Source organism: Chamaea fasciata, unplaced genomic scaffold, assembly GCF_029207755.1.
Source record: "Chamaea fasciata isolate MVZ Bird 193981 ecotype frontalis unplaced genomic scaffold, bChaFas1.0.hap1 SCAF_56, whole genome shotgun sequence".
NCBI classification, from domain to species: domain Eukaryota; kingdom Metazoa; phylum Chordata; class Aves; order Passeriformes; family Sylviidae; genus Chamaea; species Chamaea fasciata.
In genome coordinates, this window is record NW_027094141.1 from 517,235 (window position 1) to 534,035 (window position 16,801).

Here is a 16,801-nt window from a genome sequence, read left to right on the forward strand (position 1 = left end):
GTGTTTCTGCCATTCTTTCCCAGTTAGACTTACTTCAGCTTCCAGTACAGTCAGCTCCTGGGATCCTCCTGTCACCCCAGAAATGGAAATGGGTTCTGCTCCCACGTACCTTGATGGCATCAGAGTACACTGAGCACCGGTATCAACCAGAGCCGTATATCTTTGTGGGTCAGATGTTCCAGGCCATCGGATCCACACAGTCCAGTAGATCCGATTGTCCCTTTCCTCTACCTGGCTAGAGGCAGGGCCCCCCTATTCCTGGTCATGGCATACATTGCTCTCTTCTTGTAAATATGTTTCTGAGGTTCCTTCAAGAGGATCAGTCATATCATCATTCCTGTACCGTCTGGAGTTCTGTGCACGAGAGACCGGAGCAACATTGATTCTAGATGGGCTCTTTGTGGTAGGTGTTTCTCTTTTCAGTTCACGTACCCGGGCTGCTAAGGAGGAGGTGGGTTTTCCATCCCACTTCCTCATGTCTTCTCCATGCTCCCGAAGAAAAGACCAGAGGTTACCTCGGGGTGTGTATCCTCTCTCCCTGGCTGGGGAGCGCCTGCTCCTAATGGCAGAGACTCTCATTGGCTCTGGCTGGATATGGTAAATTTCTTCCTTAAGTTCTTTTTTCAGTTTCTGATGGCCTTCTTCAATCAAGTTCCGGACTTGCTCAGCCAGTCTTGTTTCCACAGATGAGACATGGGTACGAACTGGAGCAGTGACAGTGTCCTCGTAAATTCTTAGTTTATTAGCCAAGACACCTACCCTGTCCTCACCTTCCCTCCATTGCAGTGTTGCCAGGTAACGTGAGTACATCTCGGGTCCAAGCCGTGCAAATCTCAACCACATCCGTGATGTGCACTGGACACCATCTGGGTTTTTAGGAAATCTCTCATCTTCTGAAAAAAGGATTTCCAACACAGCCAATTCCCTCAGGCATCGGATGCCTTGTTCTATTGTGTTCCATTTTCCTTGGTGCACTTGGAGGTCTTCTTTACAAAGGTATCTATCCTTCACACTTGTTAGCAGTCGCTGCCAGAGGCTGAGAGGTTCTTGGCTTTTCCCAATCCCCTGGTCAATGACCACATCCCGGGACAACGATCCCAGTTGCCTGGCCTCACTTCCATCCAGAATGGTGTCATTGGCTGCAGCGTCCCAGATGCGGAGCAGCCAGGTCAGGATGGACTCGGTCTGGCGGGTGAATTCCCTTCGCAGGTCACGCAGCTCACCCAGAGATAGAGAGCGAGTGATGATTTCTGGCTCTGTCTCTTCTGCTGATTGTGAAGGTCCTGCTGCACCCTCATCAGTCACTATGCGGACTGATTTGGTCCTTGATTTCTTCTTCTGAACGGGGGCAACTGCTACTGGTTTAGGCTGTTCCGGTTCGGTGATGGTTTGTGTGGAGATGCTGATGGCACCCTTAGTCCCTTTCTCCTCTGTGACAGTCTGCGTAGATGTGGACACTGTTGCCTCACTTTTGGCTTCTTTCTCCTCTGTGACGGTCTGTGTAGATGAGGACACTGTTGCCTTGCCTTTGGTTCCTTTCACCTCTGTGACACTCTGTGTAGACACTGATATTGTTGCTCTGCTTCTTTTTCCCTCTTCCTCTTCCTTCAGAACACGCTGTATCACACCATGTAGTGTTTTGATTCTAAGCATGGTGCGGGCCGTGCAGAGAAGACAAAGCAGGACTAACAACAACATCATGCTGTCCTTGGCACCCAGAGGGTATTCCATATTTTCAAAAACTGCTGTGTCATGCCTGAAAAGCTGGAAAAAATCATTCTTCACCCCTCCCCACAGGGGCTGGGTGAGATTGTTGAGGCCCCAGATGTAGCATCCTAGACCAGAACAAGAAAACAAAAGTGGGTGTATATTCTGAATAATGTTCATTGCCTCAGAGTTTATCAAGCAATGGACATAATAGACTACTAAAGCAATTTTAGTACCATACCCTGGTCTACGCAGGAGCATTAAGACTGGCAGATAGTACCCCAGTTGTGGAAAAATATAGAGAGATAGATATAAGACACATGTAAGCATGTTGAGCATCATAGCGAACAGGTGTCTTCTTCAATACAAAATTGTAATTCTGACTTTTCTCAGTGCCTTGTGCCCCACGTTGGGCGCCAAAAATGTAGTAGTTTGAAGGCAAAACAAATGAGAGGCTCCAAGTCAGAGATACAATTTAATAGGAAAAAAAAAAAAGGAAAGAAAGTAAAATAAAATAGATGCAATAATACAAAAGACCACTGACAGAGTCAGAATACAACCTGAGCGTAGTGATGGAAGCAGTCCAGATGAGGTGGTCTTCCTGAAGCAGTGATCCTGTAGAAAGGTCTGGTAGCTCGGGTCCTCTGGGAATCCAGTGGGTAAGCGCCCCTCTGGTGTTCAGAGTCTCAGCTTATATCCAGGCTGGAATGCTTGGTTTCTCCCTCTGGGCGGAGCATCCCACAATGGGATGGTGAGTCATGTGATAAGGCCTGATGGGCCCATTAACAGGAGGTAGTCCAGGAGGGGGTTATCTGTGAGCTGTGTAGCAAAGGTGCTGATGGCCCATTAACAGAAGATAAGCCAGAGTGGAGGAGGCAGGGAGCACTGCCTCACCTGGTTTCAACAGTTCATGAAGATGGTGATGGAATATACTTCAACCCAGGACAGGGGTAAACGGTATTTAACAAAGGAGACCTTTCAATAGGTACAAGATAACAAGGTCACCAGTATTTTAACTGAGAGAAGGCACCTTACAGTAGAAATCTTTAACTGCGTTTAGAAATTTGTATTTTATTTCTTACATTGGAGACATGAAAACAACTGAAGAGAGAGAAAGAGCTCGTGAAGGTATTCTGTATTTTCATGAGCCCCACACTGGATTTGGGGCTGAGTCGCGGACGCTTAGGCATGGAGAGAGGGTTGAAGAAGCTGCTCAAGGAGGCAGAAGCAAAACTCCAAGTCCCTTGGAGCATCCCTGGGCCCCACTGAGGGCAGGGAGTGCCAAAGGCTCCCCAGGGACTGCTGAGAGCAGATCCTTGAGGCCAGGATTGCAGGGAGCCGCAGGCTGTGAGCAGGGAACTGCAATGCTGAGCAAGGCCTGGGCTGGTTGGAGGCAGCAGAAAGGCCAAGCCCTGAGCCCAGGCCTGGCACAGCAGGGCCTGTCCCTCCCGGGTGGCTCGGGGCTGCTTGTGGGGCAGTGGGATGGGAGGGGCAGCAAGGACAAATGGCACAAAGCTGCAAGCCCTGCCAGCCTCCTCAGGGAGGGGCCGGGCAGGAGCAAAGTGCAGCCCCTGAAAGGAAAGTTCCTTCTGTGGGGCCTGCAGAGGCGCTGGCAGAGCCCAGGGGACAAAGGCCTGGGTGCCTGTGGCCCTGCCAGCCCTGCCCAGCCCTTGGCCATGTGTCCTGCAGGCTGTGCCCCCTGTGCGTGCTGCTGCTGTGCCCTGGCCGCCTGCACACGCCCATCTCGCTGTCCCCCCAGCATTTCTCAGCCCAGCATTTCTGTGCCCTCCCTGGGCTCCCTGCACCCAGCGCTGCCGGCTCCTGGCACACAGAGCCAGGCCATGGCCCGGCCTCACGCTGGGACACCTCCTGCACCAAAATTCTGCCCTGGAGGGACTTTTCTTTTTGCTCAGCTCCAGGCTGAACCTTTCAAGCTTTGGGGAGATTTCCTTCTCATCCCAGTGCCAAGGAAAGCTCTGTCTGCTGCTGTCCACAAACAGACAAGGGCTGGTGGGAGATGTGCTGACCAGAAGCTGTTTGGCGTACAATGACCATGAAATTATAGAGTTTTTATATATTCTGTGAAAGAAGGAGGGGCATCAACAAAATTCTGCAGTGGATTTACAGAGGGCAGAATTTGACCTATTCAGGATGCAGATTTGGGGAGTGCCAAATCAAGTGCTGACATTTTTAAGGGAAACAGCCCTTAAAAACAAAGGGGTCCAGGAAAGATAACACAAATCAGGAAAGAAATCTTGAAGGAGCAGGAACAGCCTGTCCCTCTGTGCCAAAATATGAGCTAGCAAGGAAAATGACTGACCTGCTTGGACATGGGGCTTCAACAGGAACTCATGGGAAAAAAGGAGGGTTCATTGCTATTGGACAGAGGGGCAGGAAAATCAGGAAATGTTGAAGGATGTTGTTAGGTCATGCAGAAAGAAAACTAGAGAGGTGAAAGCTCAACTAGGACTTAATCAGGTTGCTTCTGTAAATGATAATACAAATGGTTTTATAAATATATTACTGGCAAAAGGAGGTATAAAGACAACCTCCATTATTTGTTGGATATGGTTGGGGGGGAATATAGTAACTAAATTGAGGAAAAGGCTGAGGTACTTAGCCCTTTCTTTGCCTCCGTTTTCAACAATAAGACTTGTCCTCAGGACGAGTGTTCTCCTGAGCTGGTAGATGGGCACAGGGAGCAGAACAGCTCCCCTGTAATCCAGGAGGAAGCAGCTGCTGACCTGCTGAGCCACTCAGATGCTCACAGGTGTCTCTGGGACCAGATGGGACCCCTCCTAGGGGGATGAGGGAGCTGGTGGATGAGCTCCCCAAGCTGCTCTCCATCATTTCCCATCCGTGCTGGCTCCCCAGGGAGGTCCCAGCGGACTGGAGGTGCCAATGTGAGCCCATCCCCAAGAAGGGCTGGCAGGAGGATCTGGGGAACTCCAGGCCTGTCAGCCTGACCTCGGTGCCCAGCAAGGTTATGGAACAGATCACCTTGAGTGCCATCACACGGCACCCACAGGATGGCCGAGGGATCAGACCCAGCCAGCATGGATTTCAACATCTGCATTGATGGTCTGGATGAGGGGATTGAGTCCACCATCAGCAAATTTGCAGCTGACACCAAGCTGGGTGTGAGTGTGGATCTGCTGGAGGGTAGGAGGGCTCTGCACAGGGCCCTGGACAGGCTGGATCCAGGGCCCAAATCCAGCAATGGGAGGTTTAACAAGACCAAGGGCTGGGTCCTGCACTTGGGCCACAACAACCCCTGCAGTGCTACAGGCTGGGGACAGAGTGGCTGGACAGCGGTCAGGCAGAAACGGACCTGAGGGGACTGCTGGACAGCAGGCTGGACATGAGGCAGCAGTGTGCCCAGGTGGCCAAGAGGGCCAATGGCTCCTGGCCTGGATCAGGAATGGTGTAGCCAGGAGGTGCAGAGCTGCTGTGCCATCACTGATCTGTCCCCAGTTAGCACACAGACATTGCTGCTGCAGCTCCAGAGAATGAAACAAAAGGGGGATCTCCAGGGAAGACTTTGCTGGGAGATCCTTTACTTCATTTAGAGCGACTGAGAGCACAGTTCCTCATTGACGCAGTCTGGGGCCACAGCGAAGAAGAAGAGAATCAAAAAGAGAAGAGGCACAAACAATGGCCTTTCTATGTGGACAATGTTGAAAAACAAGAACACAGGAAAACAAAACAAAAAAAAAACCCACAACCAAACAAAAAAGAACTATCAAAGATGACTTTTATTATATTCGATTTTCAGAAACCTGCCTATAGTTTAGTGTTTGTGAAATTGTCCAGTGATCAGTGTCCACACTGCAGCCTTGAGCTCCTGGTTCCTCAGGCTGTAGATGACGGGGTTCAGGGCTGGAGACACCACTGAGTACAGAACTGACAATGCCAGATCCAGGGATGGGGAGGAGATGGAGGGGGGCTTCAGGTATACAAAAAATGAGGTGCTGAGGAACAGGGAGACCACAGCCAGGTGAGGGAGGCAGGTGGAAAAGGCTTTGTGCCGTCCCTGCTGAGAGGCAATCCTCAGCACAGCCCTGAAGATCTGCACATAGGAGAAAACAATGAAAATGAAACAGCCAAAAGCTAAACAGACACCAACCACAATAACCCAAAGTGCCCTAAATTTGGAGTGTGAGCAGGAAAGCTTAAGGATGTGTGGCATTTCACAGAAGAACTGGCCCAGGACATTGCCATGGCACAGGGGCAGGGAAAATGTATTGGCCGTGTGCAGCAGAGCATGGAGAAAGGCACTGGCCCAGGCAGCTGCTGCCATGTGGGCACAAGCTCTGCTGCCCAGGAGGGTCCCGTAGTGCAGGGGTTTGCAGATGGACACGTAGCGGTCATAGCACATGATGGTCAGGAGGGAAACCTCTGCTGAAATGAAAAACACAAACAGAAAGAGCTGTGCAGCACATCCTGCATAGGAGATGGTCCTGGTGTCCCAGAGGGAATTGTGCATGGCTTTGGGGACAGTGGTGAGGATGGAGCCCAGGTCGCTGAGGGCCAGGTTGAGCAGGAAGAAGAACATGGGGCTGTGCAGGTGGTGGCCGCAGGCTACGGCGCTGATGACGAGGCCGTTGCCCAGGAGGGCAGCCAGGGAGATGCCCAGGAAGAGGCAGAAGTGCAGGAGCTGCAGCTGCCGCGTGTCTGCCAATGGCAGCAGGAGGAAGTGGCTGATGGAGCTGCTGTTGGACATTTGCTGTGTCTGGACATGCCAACCTGCAGATGGAGGAAAGACAGTGATATTTGAGGGGAGATTTCTCACAGAAAAGTCAAAGCCAATTCCCATAGACCATTCTCTGCCACTTAATACCACTCTTTTGTCTATATCTGGGAGATCTTCCTTCACCTTGGTTGCTGAAGCCCTGATTGCTGCTGGCCATTGTTCAGTGGGGAGCCAGACCCTGACCTGCAGGACACCTGGGAGTCAGCCCTGACCCCCAGTCAGTGCAGGGGAACAGTGAGGGCAGGGGCCAGTCCTGGTGTTTGAACTTGAACAAAGAATCTCCTGCTAATGCACGGGAGCTGCCAGAGCATGGGAGGGGATTGCAGGAGGCAGAAAGAGAGATTCTTCTGAACCTGGGGACAACAGAGAGTCCAGTGAGGTAGGAGGATTGTCTGAGCCTTAGTGCAGACTGAGGGGAGCTCCTTTTTTCCTGTGACCTGTTCCCAGCTGCCTGGATTTGCACCTTTCTGAGCTCCAATCCTGTGCTATCCTAGAAAGCCAGGAGACACTGCTGAGAGCAGAGGGATCCCTGACACACAAAGTGACCCCTGCCTTTCCCTAAATCAGGGAGATTTGGCTCATTCCCAGCCTGCCCTGCCCAGAGCTCCCCGGGGCAGAGGGAGCTGGGACACCCCATTGCTGTGCTCAGCCTGCACAGGAGGAGCCCAAGGGCTGGGCCTGAGCCTGCAGCTGGAACTGCAATTCCCAGAGAGCCCGTCAGCAATGCCAGCAGCACCTGGGCAAGGCAAGGAGAGAGAGAGCCGGGCCCTGAGGAAAAGCCTTTCCCTGCCCAGCCCTGCACAGCCCCTCCCAGGCAGCAGCAGTGCAGGACAGTGGCCCTCAGGCCCTGGTCAGCAGGGAATGGGCACATGGCAGGAGAGATGCCCTGCATCTCTGGGGCTGCTCTGCCGGCCCAGGAGGGGACTGAGGGCCCTGAGCCCCCGGGCTGAGGGCTGTGCTGGCTGGGAGGGGACACAAGAGCTGTGCTGCTCAGGGCAGTGTGTGCCCTGCAGGGCAGGGCCGGCAGGTGCCACATGTCCCCTGCAGCAGGGCTTCCCTCAGCACTGCCTCCCTCCCTCCCTGCCCACGGCTCTGCTGCTGGAGCTGTCCCAGCCCGAGCTGTTCCTGGTGCCCCGGGCTCCTTCCCTGCCAGAGCTGCCAGAGCCCAGCCCAGCCCTGGGCCAGCTCTGCCCTGCAGCTGCTCGGGGCTGCAGGATTAAAGAGCAGCTCCCCCAGGCCTGGGCACCATGGAAAGGTGATGCTGGATGGATCTGGAGGCTGGGGAAGTGGAGGCACTCGCTGAGGTTCCCAGGAATCCTCATCCTGATGCTTTAAGAGCCTCAGCCCTTGCTCTGCCCTGCACAGCTGAGTTTCCATTGCTGCCAAGTTGAGTCAGGGAAAAATGGGAGCACAGATTGAGGAAAGCAGAAACACAAGCAGGAAACTCCTGCCCTGAATGAGCTCATGAAAAGTCCCCTCAGAAATTACCTGGGCATGAGCTGGAGCTCTGGGCAGCCCTGGCACACACAGCACCCTCTCCACAGCAGCAGGACCTACCCTGGCAGGAGTCACTCACTGCACCCACAGCTCCCCTCCAGCATCCATGGGAGCTGCCAGGCAGGCTGAGAGCTGCCCCTGGCAGGTGACAGATCCCCCGGCCTGGCCAAGAGCCCTCAGGGCTGCAGCACCTGCTCTGCACGACAGCCCTGGGCACCCCTGGCTGCAGCCCCAGCTTCAGCCCCTGCAGCCGTCCCTGGCAGCAGGAGCCGTCCTGCCCTGTCCCTCTGACGGTGCCCAGGGCAGCCCCGCTCTGGAGCACATCCTCCCCCAAAGCAGAAAGGGCAGCAGAGCCATCCTTACAGTGCTGTCAGTCCTGTCCTGGGTCAGCTTTAGGAGATCCCTGCAGCCAGAGACTGACTGTGTCTGAAGTGGTGAAGATTTCTCCGTGAATTATCTCAGAATTGTCCTTCCAGTTGCTTTAAGCCTGTCTGTTTCACTGCTCTCAGGTACCTGCAGGCAGTGCCCTCAGCCCTGCTGGGCTGGTAGAGGAGCTGCTCCTGAGGAGAAATGTCTTTTTAAAGCTCTTCTTGGTTGCCAGGCGGTGCCTCTGTTTCAGGAGTCCGGCCCAGCTCAGCAGCACAGACACAGTACCAGGATTTTAATGACCCTCTTGGAGCTATGGTGTTGTTTACATCAGACTCAGTCCCTAAGAGAGTGTTTAAAAAACTTTCTGAGAACTCCTAATCAGATTGAAACTTCAAAGTTTCTTGAAGTTTTAAATGGGTCCCACTGAAAGACATGACTGAGAAAATGTCCCCAGGTTCCAGTTAGAGCAGAATACTGTAGGCACTGATGACAGGTGGGGACAAACAAGGCAAAGGTGTCTGTGATGCTGAGCAAACCTGCATGTGTTTCAGGAATGCAAAGGGCCAAGGCCCGAGCCCCAGCCCCTGCCAAGGCACATCCTGTCCCTCCCTCAGTGCTCAGGGCTCTTCCCGGCCCACTGGGATGTGGGGATGTGCAATGCCAAGGGCAGCAGCATGGGGCGGCCCCTGCCAGGCTGCTGAGCAGGGACAAGGAGGCAATGAGGCCCCAGGCCTGCAAGGGTCACTTGTCTCCTCCTCATGGCTCAGGCCCAGGCCCAGCAGCCATGGCCAAAGTGCTGCAGGAGTTGGCTCTGTCAGGGCCTTGCAGCTGCTGCCCATCCCTGTGCCCTGTGCAGCCCAGGCTGTGCTACGGTGTCCGTGCCCTGCGCCTCTGTCCCTGCAGGCTGTCGTCATCCCCCGGCTGCCCCACCTGGCTGGGCCCTTCCTTTGCTGACAGCTCTGCGTCCTGCCTGCCTCTGCCTGGCCACACAGAGCCTTGGGCTGCTCCAGACTCTTTCTGGGGGATGTTTTGCACCACAGCCCTGCCCTGGGACAGAAATTCCTCTCTCCCTGTGTCCAGTTTGGAACTCCCCAGGAGATCTGTTTGGCATTATTTCATCCTCAGGCAGTTTCACACAATGAAGAAGAGCTCCACCATCTCTGAAACACCCCTTCAGGCCCTCTCAGGCTATTCACACCACTGAGCCCAGGGCCCTTAGTCTCACGGGCTTTGTGCTTGTGGCCTCCAGATCATATCTTGGGAGATTTTTGTGTCTTTTCAAGGTCTTTTCAGATTAAAACATCGTGGTCATAATCCCAGAAAAATTGGCATATTTTTACAAGCCTGTATTGGCAGTGGAAAGGGAAAAGCCTTTAAAATTGTCAAGCATAAATTCAGATTTGATATAAGAATGAAATATTTTGTGTTTATGCTGACAGGATAGGAACAGGTTGTCCACAAAAGTGAGTGCCCCATCCCAAAAAGTGTTCAAGATCTGGAGCTTTGACCATCTGTTGCAGTGGTAGTTGTGCCTTCTCACAGCAAGGGGACTGCAGTACATGATATTTTAGGGCCATTCCAATTTTAAAAAAAACAGAAGATAAAAATTTAATTTTAGGGAAGTTCTGACACCTCCTCATGAAAGCCTCACCAAGGGGGTCAATGGCAGAGCTTTCCAGCATGATGTCATCTGAGCATGGGAGGTTCTGCGTTGAGGTCTGAGATTTAGGATGGAAATCCACAAAGGGCATTTGGGCAATGTGCGAGATTTCCCATGGGGTATCTAAGAAAGGGCCCCAGGAAGGGAAAGGATGGGGGATCAAGGTGGTTTGCTCAGAGGTGATGGTCAGTGCCCATCCCTGGCCATGCCCTAGAGCTGATCCCCACAGCCTGTGCCATTTTCCTAAACCCCTTGCTGCCAAGAACTCTCTGGGACAAGGGAGCTCCCTCTGCTCATGGTACTGAGGGATGTCCAAGTGCCAGATACTGGCGTGGGGACCACAAACCATCAGGTCCTGTGTCCTTTGGGGCCCAGGCACTGTTGAGACTGGTGTGTGTGCACACAGCACTGGTGTGTGTGGGGCTGGGTGTGACCACCAGGGAACATTAAACCAGAGCAACCAGAGAGCAGCAGAGGCCTGGGAGCCACTGAGTGAGATCAGCTCCTGCAGGGATCCACATGGTCTGGGTGTCTGTGCAGCTCTGCATCTCATCCTGCCATGGCAGAGCACACAGACAGCTCCTCCCTGTGTCCCTTTCTCCACTGACTGTGCTTTGGCCTGGCCTGGAAACCTCCCGAGGTCCCTCCCAGGGGGAGTCCCTGTGCATTTCCCTCCCCCATGGCTCTGCCCTTCCTGATCCTGTGGTGTTTTAACAGTGGAACATGGTGCCCAAGACGGAGGATGGAAACAAGCTGTCTGTAGCCCTTGTAAATCTCTTCTTTCCCTTTGCTCACAGCTGATGACTCTTGGCTGACAGGGACGAGCTGTAGTCTCTGACTGCTTTGTTCTGTTTGACTCGAGGTGGAAGTTTTGACATCTGGCCAGGCAGCCTGCAAAGGCCTCCTGCAAATGACTGAGGAGGAGGAGCCCCAGGATCAGTGTGAGCCACAGGAACTGCCTCCACCAGAAGTGCTGCCGGTTGAGCATGACCTGAACGTGGTGGAGGACAAGAGCACTCCGTGGGAGGAGGTAGAACATTTGAACAGGGAGCTCCAAGTGTGTCTGTAGCCCTTGGAGGGGGAAAAGAGGGAGTGGAATATGGTCCTTGGGAGGAGGTGGAATGGTCCTTGTGGCAGTCCTCCTTCAGAAAATCCCTGAAAATGGAAGATGAATCTGGCCATGAACTCCAGTAAAGCCAGTCTTTGGCTTTGAGCCATCCAGTCAAAGGGAAGTGGACGTGCAAAAAATCCATTTGAAGAGTCCTGCGTGTGGCAGGCTGACAGCATCTTCCTAAGGGCTGGCATTTGGAACGGCATCTCAGGGTCATCTCTGCCAGCCACCTTTCTGAACCAAACTCATTTCTTCTCCCAGATCTACACAGGCTCTTGCACCAAACCAGCTGCAGCAGGAGCATTGTGTCAAGAAGCCTTTGCTCCCCGAGCTGAGACGGTGATCCCGGGCAGTCGGTTCATCTCCTGCGCTGACACAGCTGCTGCTCAGCAACAGCAGATCGAGGAGGACTCCCTGGAGCTACTGAGTACGTCTTGTGTATTTGTTGTCTGGAGGATAGCGTATTGTGTGCACATGGCAGCGTAGCTGGAGCAAATGTTTTTCCTCAGTTTGATATCACAGTGACATTTAGGATTCCCCATAGGAACTTCTGGAGAAAATCAGTCTCTTCTGGCCATTTCTGCTTCAGAGCTGTCTGTCTGGTTGTTTTGTTGTTGTTACCCAGCTGACCACAAAGTGTTCAGAGCCCCAGCAATGGGGCTGCCTTTTGTGCCTCCTGGAAGCTGGGATCTCTGCTTGAAAGTCAGCATCTGGAATTTTGTTTTCCTCAGGGACATTTTTGAGCACGGAAAATCCCATGAGAAAATCCATCAAAATCAAAAATATCGGCAGCAGGTGAGTCCAACCACAAAACCCTGGGCCAGGTGTTTTCCTGGTAGAATATCTATCAAGTCTGAAGTCAGGCAAGCTGCAAAAATGTTCTGACACTGAGGATAGATTGTCCCATCTCTCAGTACCAGTCAGAATTTGTAAGCGTGGCCAGAAGGCATTCTCAAATTGTCAAATGCTCACACTGCCAAGGTCTTGCCTGGAGCAAGGAAAATGACCTGGTAGATCTCCTGGTCTCTCAAGCGTGGGACATCTCTGTGTTTATTTCCTTAGCATTTTTGTATAGCTATAATCAGCTGGCAACACAAATAGAGAAAGAAGAATCTTGCTTGCCTGAAAGAGAAACCTACCCCCTACCACAGCTTTCTTTCCAAGAGTTTGCTGAAGGAAATATTCCGTGGTCAGGATTAGAACTGCATAATTTAGGGACTGAAACCCGAGAAGAAAGAAGAAACTCTCATTCTGAGCTGAAGCAGTAATCCTCAATGCTTCAGGCCCAGTGGCCAAGCACTTGAGAGCAAAATGCCTCATCTGCCTTCTGACAGAGCCCTTCTGCATCCTGCAGGTTTTAGGCATTTCCAGCAGAGATCTCCAGTCTGGGCTGGCTTGCACTCCAAGATGTAAACGCTTTCTCCTTTCTTTGTGGCTCTTTTGTTTCTCGGACTTTTGGAGAGGTTTGTAAAGCACTCAACACTGCCACAGGAGGAGAGGTAAATGCCAACAGCCTCCACAGACTCTGCTGCTCTCGGGGGCTTTCCTCTCTGGTGTCAGCTGTGGCTGCAGCTTTGGGTAGAGCTGTGTTGAAAAGACACAAGAAGCACAGACTTGTGGCAGCCTGCAAATTGCATTTGGGACAGTTTTTGTCCTTCTCAGGTGCCAGAAGGAAGGCAAGGGGGGTAGTGGTTCCTTTCACAGAAGGACTCGCTCGCTTGCTGAATTGCTAAAACAAAGGTGGTGCCTCCTCGAGCATCTCCCTGCTCTTTCGGGCTACAGCTTGAGTCCTGAATTTTCATTTCTGCCTGCCAGCAAATACATCTGAATGATACTTGTGGGAGCTCAGTACCTCTGAACGACGGAACCAATAGGATTTCTGCAGAAGCCATTTCGTATTTACATTACACTATGTTTATAGATTGTAAGACCACTGTTCACACCTTCATGCCTTTCTTGATTGGTTCGTCTGCTTTGTTGGCTCAGCACACGTCCTCTAGGCAATTTGATTGGCTATAATTCTGAGCCTTCATGGCCTCTAGCTCATTCTTTTTGTCCTGGTATTCAATTTCCCAGGCTCCTCTTCTTTTTAGACCAGTTTGTGTCTCTGTGGCCTTGATATATTCCCAAAGAGCTGCTACTTGTAACTAATATCTCTAGGTGGTAGTTGGGCTTGAGCACTTTGTATTCCAAGTTATGCAGATACATTGCTGCAGATACATTGCTACAGTTAGTGGTAGCTCCTCAGGCACCTGCAGTGCTGATGGCTCTCTCTTCTGCTGGAGAAGAGGCCAAAGAGGAGCAAAATGAGCAAAGTTACCACAGCCCTACAGCTGTGGTGACAGCAGAGTCAGATTTTCCTGAGATAGTAAATGCCAATTCTGGAGGGTGCTGTCTTTAGTGCAAGGCAGAGGTGCAAGTTTCTGCCCAGCCAGCACTTGCTGCTGCTGGCTAAGGATGCTGAGTGCTGCAGTCCTGCCAGGACCTAGCATTTGCCCCATCCAGTGACAGCTGGGAAATGGGCTTTGATCTGCCATGTTGAGGCACCAAAGGGCTGGTGCTCCAGGTGAGCATCTGGCTCAGTGAAGCTCTATGTCTTGGCTTCTGCAGCGCTCTAGCCCAAGGGTGCATGGGCTCCTTCTGGAGGTCACAAGGTTTTGTTTGTTTGTTTTCCCATTTGGGACCTGTGTTTGGCTTGTGGAAGTGTTCTGCATTTTTCTCGAGTCGTTCTTCACTTCCACAGAGACATCAGGCTTTTGATAAGTCTTAGCTATTCCTTCTGTCCTCCATAACTAAAGCTGTGCCATACCACAGGTGGTGCCTTCAAAGTGACTCCAGTTCCAGCCTAGACCTCTCCTCTTCCAGACGACTCCTTCCCCAACACGCCCAGCAACACCAACCCCAGCTCAACGCCCTGCCAAGACCCGCAGCTGTCCCCATCCCTCCGCAGAGCTTTCCCACCCCCTGGTTCCCTGCATGTGCCGTGGGATGGCACTCGGGAGGATGTGCTCCAAGGCCTTCCCCGGCAGCAAGCTCAGGCTGCCAGGCCTACGGTTCCTGGATCATCCTTCCCACCCACCCTTCCTGTGCTCGGCTTTTCCATTTGCGCTCAGCTCGGACTTGTCCGCTTAAGCAGGACTGCTGGTAAAGGATGGAGAGCAGCCTGGCAAGCTCCTTCTCCAGCTCCCTCTTTACTCTAGGGGGAGGTAGAACATGCCACAGGAAAGCAAGCAGTGCCAAAAGACTTGGGCCAGCATCAGGCACATTTAGGAACCAAACAAGGCCTTTGTTTGATGTAAGGAAGCACAGGCAATTGACAGAAGGAAAGAGTACTTAGCACACATATCCAGAAGTACTTAGCACCAGTTAACATAAGAAAAACCTGGAAGCCTAACTTGGCAAGAGAGTGACTTGACAAAAAGCTTTAGACATAGCCTTGGGGAAGACCTAAGGGCGGCTACAGAATCAGCCCTGTGCAGGGAAGGGGTGAGGAAGATGAGCTGCTTTGGTGCGCTGAGACTCCTCCTGGCCAGCAGGTGGACATTAGCTTCAAGTCTAGGATTCTGACACAATGTGTTTCTTTCTAAGCCCCTGCCTATGGAATCACCTCAGCAGTCTGAAGACGGAAGGTATTTTTGATAGAATTCCTACAGAAAGCCACTGCAATTTGGACGTGGCAAAGAAGCCTTGTGGTGGGGTGCAGAGCCCTAACCTCCTGCCAATCAAAGAGCTTTTGGTGGACAATGCATTTGTCTGCTGATTTCTTTGAATTCTAGAGACCTCTCAGGACTGCTCTATCCTGAGGGAACGCCCTTGGCCTTGACCTGTAGGCACCCGCGCAAGCTTCAAATCAGCTCCCTCATCTTCCAGGACCTCTCTTGACCGGCATCCTGACGGGGATGCAGGACTGCTGCGAGGCACTGCTGGGACCCGGCAGGACAGGACCGGCTGTCTCGTGTCCACGTAGCAGCACCCCCTGACACAGCCGGGGTCATCCCGAAAGCGGACAACGCTCACGTGTCTGCGGAGAGGGGCAATGTCCTGGGTTGAAGTCTATTCTATCACCATCTTCATGAACTGTTGAAACCAGGTGAGGCAGTGCTCCCTGCCTCCTCCACTCTGGCTTATCTTCTGTTAATGGGCCCATCAGCACCTTTGCTGCACAGCTCACAGATAACCCCCTCCTGGACTACCTCCTGTTAATGGGCCCATCAGGCCTTATCACATGACTCACTATCCCATTGTGAGATGCTCCGCCCAGAGGGAGGAACCAAGCATTCCAGCCTGGATATAAGCTGAGACCCTGATGGTTTGTGGTCCCCACTCCAGTATCTGGCACTTGGACATCCCTCAGTACCACAGCAGAGAGAGCTGCCTTGTCCCAGAGAGTTGTTGGCAATCAAGGGTTTAGGAAAATTCCACAGGCTTTGGGGATCAGCTACAGGGCACAGCCAAAACTTGTCCTGACCAGCAAATAGTGTAAACGCTTTTTATACATTATGATATTGTTTTTATCCTTCTTTCTCTCTGTTTTCTTATGCCTGTTCCTCATAAAACCACTTTGATCTCTGAATCCTTTCCGTTCCTCTGTTCTTTTCTCAGACATCCCATGGGAAATCTTGCACAGGCTCCAAATGCCCTCTGTGGATGCTTATCATGTATCTGAGAACCCCCCCATGCTCAACTGGCAAGGTCATGCAGGAAAGCTCTGCCATAGACTCCCTTGGTGAGTCTTTCAGGAAGAAGTGTCAGAACTTTCCTTGAAGTAATTTATTTTTATTTTTTTTTTAAATTAGAATGGCCCAAAAATATCCTCTACTGCACTGTCCCTGCTATGGGAAGGCACAGCTACCACTGGACCAGGGTGCAGGATGCTAATATCTCCTGACTTTGAACACCTTTTGGGATGGGACATCCACTCCCACTGACAACCTGTTTTTCTGTCTTGTCAACCTATCATAAAATATTTTGTCCTTATATCAAATCTAAATTTATCCTTGTCCATTTTAAAGGCATTCCCCTTCCTCTGCCACTAAAGGCCTAAAAAAACCCACAGTCTATCTTGGGTTCTGTATGACCACAATGTTTTAATCTGAAAAGACCTTGGAGGACACAAAAGACACCCAAGATGAAATTTGGACTTAAGCACATGACTCATATAGAGAATGAGGGCCCAGGGCTCAGTGGTGTGAAAACTGAGAATAGAAAAAGAGTGGCCTGGCAGGAATTGAAAGGTGGTTTCAGAGATATTAGAGCTCTTCTTCAGAGCAGAAAATAGCTTGAAAAATAAAGAATGGTAGCAAGGGCAGCAGTGGAGGACCAGACTGGACACAGAGGGAGAGGAATTTCTGTCCCAGGGCAGGGCTGTGCTGCAACACGTCCCCCAGAAAGAGTCTGGAGCAGCCCAAGGCTCTGTGTGGCCAGGCAGAGGCAGGCAGGACGCAGAGCTGTCAGCAAAGGAAGGGCCCAGCCAGGTGGGGCAGCCGGGGGATGACGACAGCCTGCAGGGACAGAGGCGCAGGGCACGGACACCGTAGCACAGCCTGGGCTGCACAGGGCACAGGGATGGGCAGCAGCTGCAAGGCCCTGACAGAGCCAACTCCTGCAGCACTTTGGCCATGGCTGCTGGGCCTGGGCCTGAGCCATGAGGAGGAGACAAGTGACCCTTGCAGGCCTGGGGCCTCATTGCCTCCTTGTCCCTGCT

At 52.2% G+C, this 16,801-nt stretch overlaps 1 protein-coding gene across 1 annotated transcript; it reads right to left on the minus strand.

The window, feature by feature from the left end:
• Window positions 1-5,497: 5,497 nt before the first annotated feature.
• On the minus strand, window positions 5,498-16,783 carry LOC136304177 (olfactory receptor 14C36-like). The gene is made up of 2 exons (XM_066207807.1): window positions 16,741-16,783; window positions 5,498-6,447 (listed from the first exon to the last, which is right to left on the minus strand). The coding sequence occupies exons 1-2, from the start codon at window positions 16,781-16,783 to the stop codon at window positions 5,498-5,500; spliced, it is 993 nt and encodes a 330-aa protein (XP_066063904.1).
• Window positions 16,784-16,801: the final 18 nt, after the last annotated feature.